Genomic DNA, 14,716 nt, shown 5'->3' on the forward strand with positions numbered 1-14,716 from the left:
AAGTTAATTTTAAAAACTAATTTAAAGAAGCAATATTTAAGTATCCTAAAGGCCCTTTTTCTGGAATTTAGGTAAAACTACAAATTAATTTCTCTTCATAGACACTATGTCCCTGAAAAATCAAAGTAATGAAGTTAGCTAATGTTTCAGCCACATCAATATAAAATTTTCTTCATACCCAGGCTTAAATGTCTACACTCACTACTAGACAATTTTGTTATGCAACTAGCTCTGTTTATATACAGATTGACAGTTCTTAAATACTTTAATGAATTGTGAACTCTTTCCCCAGAAAAAACATTATGCATACAATTTCAGAATCCTTCTATGGATCCCAGATGAAGAATAATGGCAACATGTAAGAAATTTAAAAATCACTGCTCTATAGCCCTCGCTGGTGTGGCTCAGTGGATTGAGTGCCAGCCTGCGAACCAAAAGGTCTGTGGTTCAATTCCCAGTCAAGACACATGCCTGGGTTGCAAGCCAGGTCCCAGTTAGGGGCATGAGAGAGGGGCAACTAACTGATGTTATCTCTCACACATTGCTGTTTCTCCCTCTCTTTCTCCCTCTCCCCCCTGCTAAAAGTAAATAAAACTTTTTAAAAAAGCATTGCTCTTAAAAGGAAAAAGGACTTATGGACATGGACAACAGTGTAGTGATTACTGGGAGCAAGGCGGTATAAGGGGACTAAATGGTAATGGAAAAATATAATAAAGATTTAAATACACACATACATATATACATATACACAAAATAAAAAGCATTGCTCTTGAGACAGGACTGGGTTTTTATATTTAAGCCTTTGTTCCAGCTGGGAGTATTCTATCTTCCTAAGGTTTATGTTTCAAATTTACCACTTAAGCATTTTTGTCTAAATTCAGAAGCATATTTTCTTATATCAGTAAGTATACTAACAACAAAGACACTGATCACAAATAAAGAATCCTCATGACCCTGGCCTCACAGGTCCTCAAACTCCCCTCTGATCTCTCCCTGTAATTCAAGAATTCATACCCATGAATATATGAGTAACTATAAACCCTCTAAACCCTCGAGTTCATATAAGGGTCTCTGATCATCCTCTCATATCTTTCTAATTCACTCCTTCTAGTACCCCAACTCTGTAATACTTCAATCTGTTAAGGACCTTAAATCTATTAATTTTATCACATTTTCATCATGCTCACACTTCCCTGCCCTTCTTCCCCAGATTAAATTCCACAGTCAATCATTATAATCAATCTTGCACGAAGCTCCACTTCCCTTGTCTCCCTTTCTCTATTTTATCTAGTCACTCTTGGCCTGCACATATTCAACTTAAACATGACTAGGAAAAAGATACAATCACAGCATGTGGCATTATTTAAAGTCATAACCAAGTACTTTAAATGGGTCCTGAATGCCACCCAGTAATCACAGTATATTTCCTTAACCTATTCATTTTACACTTTCTTAGACACACATCTTCTCCTGTCTCCTCAAACCTCTTCAGTGGTGTCCGACCCATGGCCCAAGACATATGAATGTGGCCAAACATAAAATCATAAATTTACTTAAAACATTATGAGATTTTTTTGTGATTATGTGTTGCAATGTATTTAACGTGTGACCCAAGACAACTCTTCTTCTTCCAGTGTGGCCCTGAGATGCCAAAAGGCTGGACACTCCTGCAGCTTGTTCCTATTATACAGAATTTGTTAATAGGTTAGAACCAGTCAACTTGTCATTAATACCACTGTTTCTGAGTATTTAAAAAAACAAACACTTGATTTCTATGCTTTAAAAAATACAATTAAAAAGAAAACAAACAACTGGCAGCTAAAACACAAAGTAAATAACAGCCAGCAATGAAAAGGTACAGCCAATTTCAAAAAAATGTACTGTCTCAAGTGATTAAGAGAAAGACTAGGTAACATCTAAAATAATTAAATTCTAAAAAACTTCCGGTTTTTGAGTGGAAGGAACTAACTTGATAACAGCAACGTATAAAGAAGCAGTCTGGAGGCAGTGGCTAAGACAAACTAGTGTGAAATGAGACTGCAGGCAAGGAAAACACCTAAAGGCTATCAAAGATAAAATTATGAGCTCTTTTAAAAAGGCTATAGGGAAATGGCTATGATGAAATAAATCCCAGAGATGATACAGAGTAACATCTATGCTCTTGTTAGGAATAAACAAACAGGTGTAATAAAATTTAACAAGCTACACTACAATGCCAATTTTACAAACATTAAGAATATAATCAGAACCCTGGCTGGGTGGCTCATCATCCCATAAACCAAAAGATTGTGGGTTCAATCCTGGATTAAGGCACATACCTAGGTTGCAGGTTTGATCCCTGATTAGAGCATGTAAAGGAAGCAATCAAGTTTCTCTCTCTCCCTTTCCCCCTCTCTAAAATCAATAAAAACATGTATCTTCTGGTGAAAATTTTAAAAAATTCTTTAACAAAGAAAAGAATATAACCAGAAAAACAAACTCACAGAACCAAGGTAGCACAAGAGGTATAAATATGGTATACAATTCCAGTAAGTGGGCTTATACTTAAGAAATCCTTCTTCTGGCCAAGCTCTATAACTTTAAAGGCCAACCTGCCTTTTAAGAATTATAGGCAATTGCAGGTTACTACTCCTCCAGCTGACTGTTTCTGGTGCCTGTCTAAAATTTGTTGTTCCTCAATTATCATCCTCAGTATGGGACAACAAAGTGATCTTGTAGTTTACAAAACAGAAACACTATCAGTGCTTCAAGAGATGCTTTTCACAGAAGTAGAATTTCCCAGTTCTTATTCCCCAGAAATAAATTTCAAAAGGTTAAAAACAATAAGCAAAAATAACTAATGCAAGATTCCATTTTCCTCATGGACAATGACAGTACCAATACTCCAAAGAACCCGATTTCAAGACCATTCTAAAAAACAAAGAGCCCTGGCTGGTGCAGCTCAGTGGATTGAGTGCCAGCCTTGGAACCAAAGGGTCATTGGTTCAATTCCCACTCAGGGCTTATGCCTGGTTGGCAGGCCAGGTCCCCAATAAGGGTGTGCAAGAGACAACCACGCATTGATGTTTCTCTTCCTCTCTTTCTCACTCCCTTCCCCTGTCTAAAAATAAATAAATAACATCTTTTAAAAAATCATACAGCAGCTATTTTCAATCTTTTTCATCTCATGGCACATATAAACTAATTACTAAAATTCTGCAGCACACCCGAAAAAATACTGTTCTTGCCAATCTAACAAAAAGGTAGGTATAATTTTGATTCATTCACACCAGACAGGTACTGTTGTGTTGGCTATTATTTTTTCACTTGACAGTCTAAGGGAAAAGAGGTCAGTGACTCTGACCTCTTAAGTCAGGTACTGGATGTTTTAAAAATTCTTTCAGCACACCGGTGTGCCACAGCACATGGATTGAAAATTGCTGTCATACAGTAAGACTGACCACTATCCTGCCAGAAATTAAAGATAAATATGTGCCTCCCAAGAGTTAACCATCCTCTTCAATAGCGTTGGAAAATCTTGAGTACCGACACACAGATTGCCATTTTTTCTAATAATCAGGGTGACAGGTTATATTTAAAACCATTCTAAAATGAAATTTATCACTAAAAAGGAGACTAATGTGTGACTGTTTCATTTTCACTGTTTTAAAATGGTCTATTGTAATTGGGTCACTTAATTTACTGGTTACATTTCTTTCTATTTAAAAAGTCAAATTTAGTATTCAGTTACTTTAAATTCCTTCTACTTAGAAGGACTGTATTATTCAGAGATGATGCAAGAAAAAGCTGGGATGGCTTAACCATGAAAGGGTACAGTTACCCATTTTCATTCATAAGGTGTGTTTTTTGCCAAAGTCACACTGTGTAATTTTTTTTCTCTTAAAAATGAAAGAAATTTAACTCACCCAACCCCCTCCCAACAGGCCAGCTCCCCGAGTAAGCAGTCCTTCAGTAACTGGATCTCAGCATAGGGCATGCTGGGGGCAATCACAGCCAAATGGGAGCCGGCATGGCTGGACTCAGGGGGATCTGAAAAAGTATAAAACCACTTATGTGCTAAGGGTCTTCCCTAACCCCCATTCAACATAAGTCATCTTCTGGAATAATGACTAGGAAGGGAGAAAAAAAAATGGGCAGCTGGACTGGCAGTATTAAAGTTTTCCCTTCCTAACTGCTAAATGTGAAAAAATATTTCTATCTTAGCAACATGAAAGGCTGTAAGAAAAACAGTATATTCAATACTATACTTGTTCCCTATCACCTGGAAGAAACCAATACCGCAAATAAGAAAATCTAGTAAATAAGATAAAAATTTAAATAATCTTTAAAGCAGCTCATTCAGATGCTAAATTTAACTTAATAGAAGCAGCAAGAACCATAAATTAGAAAATTTTGGCACTCTATAATCCGATTTTTATTTCATTCTTCTCATTCACCCAAGGAATCATGTTAGAGGAGTTTCAATGCAACATTCACATATCAGTCTTGTCTCAATCTCCAGAGGCCTTTATTAGTGAATTTGTGAAACTACTATAAAATATTCTTTTAATATTTTATTTATTTTTAGAGAGAGGGGAAAGGAGGGAGAAAGAGAAGGAGAGAACATCAATTGGTTGCCTCTCACATATACCCAACTGGGGACCCAGCCTGCAACCCAGGCATGAGTCCTGACTGGGAATCAAACCAGCAACCTTTTGGTCTGCAGGCCAGCTCTCAATCCACTGAGTCACACCACCAGGGTAGATAAGACACATCTTTTAAAATATACACTAATTACTAATTACATCATGTGCCTTCCAGTGTAACTCATTTGAGAAGAATACAACATCATTTCTGTAGTATTTCTACCAAAAATTTATAGCCTGAATCTAATCATAAGGAAATAAACTGAAATTAAGGAGTACAATAATTGGTTTGTATTCTTCAAAAACATCAAGGTTTTTAAAAGACAAAGAAAAGCTGAGGGGCTAAGTAAATAGATCCTCATTGAAACCAAAACAAAAAAAATTTTTGGGGGGGGGCTAAAAAGACATTAACTATGATAAATGGCAAAATCTGAGTAAGAAATGTAGATCAACAGTATTGATTCAATGTTAGTCTACTGATTTTGATAACAGTACTTGAGTTGTATTAGAAAATATTCTTGTCTTTAGGAATCACATAATGAAGTTTTTTATAAAAGAGCATCCCATCTTATAACCTACTCTCAAATGTCTCAGAAAAAAAATACTGTGCGTATGTATATAAAAAGAGAAAATAATAAAACAAATGTGGTAACAACATTTGACAAATCAAGATGAAGAGTACAATCTACTTGAAGGGAAATTCTTTATAGTATTTTGTCAACTCTTCTATGTGAGATTATTTCAAAATAAAATGTTTGTAAAATGTTTTAAGAGGAGTACTACTCGGCCAAAAAAAAAAAAAAAAAACAAAAAAAAAAAACAACCCACGAAAATTTTACCCTTTCCAGTAGAATGGATGTACTTAGAGAACATTATGCTAAGTGAAATAAGCCAGAGAACAAAAAATACCTTATGATTTCACTCATATGTGGAATTTAATGAACAACTAGAACTAACAAAGAAAATGTGGACAGACTCATAGATGGAGAACAAGTTGACAGTTGGGGGGGTGGGGGGAGAGAGCTATTAGGGAGTGGAGGGATTGAGCAGAAAGGAAAAAGGACTCATGGACATGGACAACAGTGTGGTGATTGATGGCGGGAGGGGAGTACAAGGGGACTAAGTGGTAATGGAAACAAATACGATCAAGATTGAATTTTAAAAATGAACAAATAAAATGTATTAAGAACCATAATAGGGGGACTTTCGGCAAGATGGAGGAATAGGTGGACGCACCGTACCTCCTCTCTCAACCAAGATTAGAACAACAATAATTTACAGACAGAATAACACCCAGAACTGACAGAGGATTTATCTGAATGGAAGTCGGACAGCCAAGAATTGAAGTAGACCCGTACATCCAGACTGGTAGGAGAAGACGAGCCAGGTGGGCGTGGGGCTGCCGCGGGTCGGGCGGCGCGCGGAGGTCGGGGAAAATTTGGCGCGAAATCAGCGCGACAGGCATCCGGGATGCAAGAACACAGCGGTGATCCCCGAGTATGGTGATCTCTGAGTATGCAAGCTGCAGCTGGCGGACCCAATGAGGCAGCGATTGTGGACCAGAGCAGAGCTTGCAGCCCAGGATCCCAGAGAAGGGTCTGAGCCCAGGAGAACGGAACTACCACCATTGTTCCCTCCCGTGCCCGCTCCCGCCCCCACATATAACGTCACAATCTAGCAACTGGGGTGCCCAGCCCCGGTGAACACCTAAGGCTCCGCCCCCCACCGTAACAAGAGCAACCAGACCGGAAAAAAAAAAGGAGAGACAGGGAAAGACATGTTTCCAACAGAACAGATCAGTCCCCAGGACTCATCCTTTTAAGTGACCAAGAAATAGCCAATCTATCAGATGCACAGTTCAAAACACTGGTGATCAGAAAGCTCACGGAATTGGTTGATTTGGGGTGCAAATTAGATGAAAGGATGCAGGTTACCATAAAAGAGATGCAGGAAGATACACGGAGGAGAGCCAATAGTGAAAGGAAGGAATCTGAGTCTCAAAACAATACAGTGGACCAGAAGGAAGATAGAACCAACCAAGCAGAAAAGCATGATGAAATAAGAATTCAAAAAAACGAGGAAAAGCTTAAGAGCATCCAGGACACCTTTAAACGTTCCAACATCCGAATTATAGGGGTACCAGAATGGGAAGGGGAAAAGCAACAAATTGAGCACGTATTTGAACAAATAATAAAGGAGAACTTCCCCAATCTGGCAAAGGGAACAGTCTTCCAAGAAATCCAAGAAGCTCAGAGAGCCCCAAAGAAGCTGGACCCAAGAAGAAACACACCAAGGCACATCATAATTACATTAGCCAAGGTAAAAATGATGAAGAGAATCCTAGAAGCAGCAAGAGATAAGGGGACAGTAACCTACAAAGGAGTTCCCATCAGACTGTCAGCTGATTTCTCAAGAGACCTTAGAGGCAAGAAGGGGCTGGAAAGAAATATTCCAAGTCATGAAAGACAAGGACCTACATCCCAGATTGCTCTATCCAGCAAAGCTCTCATTTAGAATGGAAGGGCAGATAAAGTGCTTTTCAGATAAGGTCAAGTTAAAGGAGTTCATCATCACCAAGCCCTTATTTCATGAAATGCTAAAGGGACTTATCTAAGAAAAGAAGATAAAGAAAAGACATGTATAGTAAAAGGACAGCAAACTCACAATTATGAACAACCACACCTAAAGCAAAACCAAAAGAAACTAAGTAAATAACTAGAACAGGAACAGAACCACAGAAATGGAGGGCACATGGAGGGTTAGCAGCAGGGGGGTGGGAGGAGGAGAGAGGGAGAAAAGGTATAGAGAATAAGTAGCATAGAATGTAGACTGAAAATAGATAGGGGGAGGGCAAGAATAGTACGGGAAATGTAGAAGCTAAAGAACTCGTAAGTATGACACATGGAACTAAAGGGGGGGAACGTGGGTGGGAGAGGGGGTACAGGGTGGAGGGGAGAGAAGGGGGGAAATGGGACAACTGTAATAGCATAATCAATAAAATATATTAAAAAAAAAAGAACCATAATAAATTAGCCCACATTATTTCAGGAGTCCAAATGTCTTTAAAAGTGTTATTTTCTTGTTATGTCTCTATCCAAAAGCTTCCCCGCCAGGATGTAACAGTTAAAACTAAGAGTTCTAGTTTTAACTAGATAGGATAGGATTATGGATAGGATAGTAAAACACTAAAGCTGTACGTATTACAAGAGGGAAATGAGCGAAGATAGCTGATTTCATCTTAAATGAGTTATTACCCAACTACCTTATTAATCATTCCTCCAAGTCATTAGGCCTACAAAAAACTGTTATCCTTAAACTCTACTGATAGTAGCATTTTTCTCCTTAACAAGCAGAATTTCCTTAAGAAATTACTTCACTAGCCACTTAACCTATATTTTACACTTAACAATATAAAATGAGTAAGAGCTTGTTCTGAAGTCATTTATATTCTCGAGTTTGCAAGACAACACAACACCCTCATCATCCCACTCAATCCTACTCAAATGACACTCAAAATTCCCTACTTCTAAATTAATTTTCCTGACACTTCAGCTCTCCCCATCACTCCTTTCCTAAGAAAATTACTCAGAACTCACCTCCTCTCTCCAAGCCTTATCTCTTAATAATTGTTGTAGTTCAGCAGCCTAATAATAATAGAACATTAAATTCTACAAAAACCAAAGACAACAAAGACAGAAAACCTTTTTTTTACCTACTGCCTTTAAGATAGGTGGAACATGTGTGATCACTCATTTTTAATGCATTAAATGAAGTAAGTATCCAAAAGCACTGTTTTATGGTCTATTTTTCTATGCCTTTACTGTATTGTCTTGGCTAAGATGTCAAAAGGCCTTTAAAAAAATTTATTTTACAAAAAAGAAGAAAAAACTTTTATGCAAAACTCAGGAGACAAAAGTCAGTGAAACATCCAACAGTTAATACTGAGAAATAATAAAGTATTGCTGAAGACAGGAAAAATATGTAAAAAGATAATGTGTATGTGCCCTTAATTTTATAGAATGGGTATTTTACATGAGTCTCAATTTCTCTTACTTGACTAAATAGAATTACTATCTTCTTATAACAATTTAGTTTACACAAGCTTGTACTTCACAGTCTCAATCTGAATTATAGCCAAATTTCATGCAGTTAATATTTTAAGTCCTCATTAGAAAATTTGAGAGTAGCTGATTTCTTTAGAAATTGCTTTTCAAGATATAAGTTTCTGTAATTCTAGTCTGACTCCTACAAAAAGTATGAATCAGTTTTTTCATTCTAATAAACCACAGATTTTTTTACCCATAAATACTCAGTCTTTCACATACTTGAATTACTACTAAAATTAAAGACAACTATAAAATAAAAAATAGGAAAATATTAAAGGACTCATATGGCCTAAGAGTCTAAAACCCATTCATTCACAGATGATTTTGTATAAGACTCTCATATAGTAAAAATAGTAATCTCATGTTATAACCACCAAAAGCTGTATCCAGTTACAAATACTACAGCAGTGAAATTACAATGAATTAAAATCCCCCCTCAGTAAATAAAAATATTAAGGAAAATATTAATGCCCTGGCCTGATAGCTCAGTTGATTAGCACACCGTCCTGATATGCCAGGGTTGCGGGTTCAATCCCAGAACCATTGCCCATTGGTTAGGGCACATAATAAGAATCAACCAATGAGTGCATAAATAAGTGGAACAACAAATATTTCTTTCTCTCTCTCTACTCCCCTTCTCTCTTTCCAAAATCAATACATTTTTAAAAAGTTTTTTAAATACTGAGGGAAAAAATTTAGGTTTACTATAGTTCCATGGAAAATTTAGTCTGATCTAGAAAAAGCAAATTAATTCCTAAATTCTTCTAAGTAAATAATAAAACTTTAAAGAGCACAATAAAAGCTAATGCTTGATCATGCTGTTCCAGAATACAAAAACATGCTAAATGTTAAACCATGGTTAGAGGACTTTATCAATGTTTGGAGAAATAAACTTATTTCTCAACACACTTTTGTCAGCAAAATCAAACTAAGATAATTGAAATAGTTATCTTTAGTTATGACTCAAGACATCTTTTGTTTTTCACAATTAAAAACAAGAAAGGGGGGAGAAATCCTGCAACTCACTTAGTTTTAATGGACCAGCAGCTCTCTCCTTTGCATTCTGGCCCAGAAACCCAGGTGAAAACATCAGTATGAAATAAGGAAATTTACCAACACAAGAAGCATAAATACTGTCATAACCTACATTAAAATCTTACTGGAAAAGCCCTAAGATGGAAAAGACAATCAGAAACTGGAGGCCAAAGTCTTGTCTTTTGTCATTCACTTACTATTGCTTCTAATTAGACTAGCCTATGTTTCCCCATCTGGAAAGTAAGACTAACGTATTTATACATACCATAGAACTTCATAAGAATGTTCTGAAGATCAAATAAGATAATTAAAGAAAAAATGACGTTTCAAAAGGGAAATGCTAGATTTTCTACTAACCTGTTATACAAAGCAATACTCATTCCAAGTCCTTTTCAAGGCGGGCAGTCTATTTGATCATCTTTTCTGATGTACAAAACCAGTTTTCATCTTTAGGATTCAATTTGCAAAATATTTTTTGTGATTATACCATACCTCATTCCAAGAAGGATCTGAGGCAAAAAAGCACACGTATGTAGTTTGTTTCTTAATTACATAATCATAGTAGAAAATAAATTGAACTAGGGGAGATACTCAATGTATCCTCTCCCCTACCAACCTCGCACAACACACAACCTACATGAAATAGGTTAAATATAAAAATTTTTGAATTCCTTATCTGGTGTTAGAGTTCAAAATTTGCTATAAATCTAATACTATTGGACCCATCTGAGAAAATAAATTCACCTAAATGTTCTATCCTGCTGTCCAAAATTTAATAGTGACCTTACCTTGTATGGATCAAGTAAAAAGTCACTGAACTTGCTCGGTAGGGAATATTTCTTCACCAGCTCATCTTCTACCACCCAAGGTGCATTTTCACCAGTTCCAGCCCGTAAGGCATTATGCCGTATAAAGTATCGAAGTATCTCCTTATTAGGTGGGCGTTCTGTACGGATCAAGCTGTCTGCTGGCACATTACTGATGATCTAGGTTAACAAATATAAATATCCCATCACAGGGGTAAAAAAGCAATTAATCAATGAGAACAAAAATTTGTGCTCTCTTCAGAAAAATCGTAATTCTATCTATAAAACACAGGTATAAAATAGATAAAAAGAGAAGGAATAATTTTCACATACAGAGTGTTAATTAATCCCTAGGCAAGTTTTCAATATGTATCAAAGCCCTAAAAATGTGTATACTCACTGAACCAACAATTTCTCTTATTAAAAATTTAGAAATAAATGGATGGTCATCATTAACTGCTTATTAAAAACAAAAAAGGGGGGAAACTAAAAAAGTACATTAATAAGGGGTTCACTTTTTAAATTAAAATACATCCATGTATTGAAGACACTGAAATAGAGGACAGGCTGACAGTGACCAGAGGGGAGAGAAGAGGGAATTTCAGGGGAGAATGGGAAGGGTTTACAGCAACAAATTTAAAGGACACATAGACAAAAGCTAGGGGGAGGGTGGTAATGGGAGGGAAATGGGGAGGGTTGGGTGGGTGGGCTGGAATGGGAGTAAAAGAAGAAAACTGTACTTGAACAATAATTAAAATTTTTAAAAAATTTTTTAAAAAGATAATTGACCACAGTTGAACTCATCAAGGTAGTAAAGAAATGTTTTTATAAATTTGCAGGAAAAAAAAAGTACATCCATATATTGGATACCATGTAGCCATGGGGAAAAAAAAAACATTTTTCAATCAGGACAAACATCAGAATCATCTGGGGTGCGATTAAAATGCATATACCTGGGCCTCACTACAAACTTACTGAATCAGAGAAATCTCTGGCAGCGAAACCTGGAATTCCACATTTTCATTTCTTTTGTTTTTACTTTTATTATTGATCTTATGCTAAATATACTCCCAGGCCATAAGTTTTGTTTTTTGTTGTTGTTGTTGTTTTTCATTTGCTCCTGGGATATCTTTTTCTTCTGCGAAACTTCCTCTTCTGACTTAGAAATAATCTGCTCCTTTTCAGTAAGGATCATCTCAATGTGGTAGGAACAACTCACATGGAGGTTAAACTACCTATGACCTCTATAAACTGTGTCACGTCTGGGGAAATCTGTTCACATGGATGTGCTCAATAACCAGAGAACCTACATCTAAACCCTATGTTCAGCATTACTCTCTGCATGTTTTAAGCATGTGGAACAAAAATTCAGCACTTTTGGGGCCACTGACCCTGTGTCCAGCCTCACTGTTGGGCCTGGGCAAATCTATCAACTCCACCATAGTAAGGACAGAATGGCACACACATTGCTTCTTTAAAGTGACATCCTTCAGATACTTAGTGGCTTTTCAGATATGCATACCCTTGATGGCCTAGGCAGTTTCATGAGTGTTCTTAAAGTGAACATGAAGATCTGAACCTCTTAATTTCCATGATTTTTGTGGGTTTTTCTGGGTCAAGTGAATACCAAACCATTTCAAAGGTAACCCCTGGCTGCTTTTGGAAAGAATTCCATTTTTCATAAACTCCCATGATAACTATCATATACACCACATCCTAATATTATTTTGGAAGAACATGTAATTGTATTACAGATACCCAGCAGACAGAAAATGAAAAAAAGCAAGCTATGAAATAGTATATATAGACTTTTCCTGCTTTTAAAAGTCAGTGAAAAGCTAGCCACCATTAACCACCATATTCATCAATTATCATCTGAATATGGGATGAGAGGTATCTTTTTTCTTAGTTGTACTTTCTATCTTCTTATGAACAGTATTTATTACATTTTACACTCAATTTACACTCAACAATAAAACAAATAAAAATTAGGAAAGTGGTTCAGGCTCCCTAGCAATGTTTCAACTAGCTACCTTGCCGAATGGGAGGGAAGAAACTTAGTAAATAATTGTACTTATGATCTAATTTTAAAATATAAAAAAAATCCTAATAATCCAAGTATGTATTCAGATCACTAACTACAAAACAGAGTCAAAATGGAATAAGATTTGTCAACATCCTGAGGTAGGAAAACAATACCCTAAAGAGGCAAAAGATCTGGGTTATAATCCTTCCCAATCTTAATTACTAAATTAGGAACTTCAATAGAATTATTAAATTTCTCAGGCCTTAGCTCTTTCTTCCATAAAAGAGTTAAACAGCCCTGGCTGATGTGGCTCAGTGGACTGGGTGCCAGCATGTGAACCAAAGGCTCGCTGGTTCAAGTCCTAGTCAAGGTACATGCCTGGGTAACAGACCATGTCCCCAGTGGGGTCACGAGAGGCAACCACACATTGATGTTTCTCTCCTTCTCTCTCCCCCTCCCTTTCCCTCTAAAAATAAATAAATAAAATAATATGAAACATGAAGACCTTAGAATCAGTAAAACACAGCACTCAATTATTTTAAGGGTATTGCTACTTTAGGTTATTAATTCCACAGATTCCTTGTAAAAACACTGATTACTGTTGACTCAGTTTCTGAATTTAATTACACTACAAATTGTTCTTTTAACTAGGAAGAGCTACTACCTTGGAAAGTCTGTAACTGCTGGAAATAGATTCTTTTTTTTTTTTTTTTTTACACTGTCCTAGGATAGAATGGACCACCTCAGTAGTTTCTGAGGCCAATACATTTCTATCACCACAATTACTTTAGCAAACCCGATTCCCTTCACTTCTGCAACATCATGCAAGGTTCTTATTTTTAAAACTAAGTTTGAAGCTCAAAAGCAAATTACTCTTAACCCTAATAATTCCTATTAAAAGGAAAAAGTGTGTGATCTCCTAGTAAATAAAATACAATCTAAAGGCATAATTACTCAGACTGGAAAACACTAAGAATTTTTGTATTGTAAAACTACATTCATTTACATTTTCCTTTAGCACATTTTTCTCTGACAAAACTAACCCTATGATATTTTCTTAAACAGCATCTACTACATGAAAGAGGATTAATATAAAGTGCCAACTAACCTTATCTTCATTTTGTAGTTTCACATCATATTTGTGAGGCAGAAATTTTGGAGGAGCCCATCTCCTTTCACCTTTTTTTAACGAAGTAGGTAGTTTTCGTGGAGATCTACGTGCTCTGTCATCTAGTCAAATCAATAGAAAATTAGTGAAAGACATAATTCTTTTAATTCCATCCATTCATTCATTAATAATTAATTTTACTGAACACCTACTCTGCACCAGGCACTGACGGATGGGGTGCCAAGATGAATCATAAAATTCTTAACTAACTGAAGTCTATGGATAGAGTCAATCATAATTATAATAAAATGTAGAAATTCTATTATAGGCGTGGATACAGAAAAATAATATGGAAGAGCAGCAATGTCTAACTTAGGGAGATAGGCAGAAAACGCCTACAAAAAAAATGACTTGGCCTGGCCAGCATAGCTCAGTTGGTTGAATCATTATCCTATAGACTGAAAGGTTGCAGGTTCAATTCCCAGTCAGGGCACATGCCTGCATGGGGGTTCAGTCCCTAGTAGGGGTATGTATGGGACAGCCAGTAATTGTTTCTCTCTTACGTCAATGTTTCTCTCCCCCACTCTCTCTTCCCTACTCTTTCAAATCAATATCCTCAGGTGAGGATGAAAATAAAAATATGACTTGTTCAGAGACTGCAAGTAATGAGGTATGGGTGAATATAATCTAGAGTAAAGTAAAAAAAAATCAAATTAGGAGCCCTGGCTAGTGTGGCTCAATGGATTGAGGGCCGGCCTGTGAACCAGTCAGTTGCAGGTTTGACTCCTGGTCAGGGCACATGCCTGGGTTGCCAGCCAGGTCCCCAGTATGGGGCGCAGGAGAGGCAACCACACACTGATATTTCTCTCCCTTTCCCTCTCTCTAGAAATTAAATAAAATCTTTAAAAATAAATAAAATTAATTAATTAAATTAAAGAGGTGAGTACAGGGATAAATATAAAGAACCTTGTATACCATTTAAAGAGATCAGAATTTGTCTTGTGGGCACT

General features: G+C 36.5%; 1 protein-coding gene, 1 long non-coding RNA gene and 1 other non-coding gene across 3 annotated transcripts in view; 1 reads left to right on the forward strand and 2 right to left on the reverse strand.

Annotated features, from left to right (window-relative positions):
* Nucleotides 1-14,716, reverse strand: part of BAZ1B (bromodomain adjacent to zinc finger domain 1B) — a 77,806-nt gene that overhangs the window by 36,489 nt on the left and 26,601 nt on the right. Inside the window, exons 5-6 of the mRNA XM_028513880.2 lie at nucleotides 13,707-13,828; nucleotides 10,555-10,752 (exon numbers count right to left, since the gene is read on the reverse strand). Of these exons, the coding sequence (XP_028369681.1) occupies nucleotides 10,555-10,752; nucleotides 13,707-13,828 (320 nt within the window). The remainder of the gene's footprint in view (nucleotides 1-10,554; nucleotides 10,753-13,706; nucleotides 13,829-14,716) is intronic.
* Nucleotides 1,222-9,227, forward strand: LOC118499539. The gene is made up of 3 exons (XR_004902035.1): nucleotides 1,222-2,258; nucleotides 7,395-7,398; nucleotides 9,216-9,227. It is a non-coding gene; the product is annotated as an uncharacterized LOC118499539 (long non-coding RNA).
* Nucleotides 13,315-13,441, reverse strand: LOC114514230. The gene has a single exon (XR_003685965.1). It is a non-coding gene; the product is annotated as a small nucleolar RNA SNORA66 (small nucleolar RNA).

This window comes from Phyllostomus discolor, chromosome 3, assembly GCF_004126475.2.
Source record: "Phyllostomus discolor isolate MPI-MPIP mPhyDis1 chromosome 3, mPhyDis1.pri.v3, whole genome shotgun sequence".
Lineage (NCBI taxonomy): Eukaryota > Metazoa > Chordata > Mammalia > Chiroptera > Phyllostomidae > Phyllostomus > Phyllostomus discolor.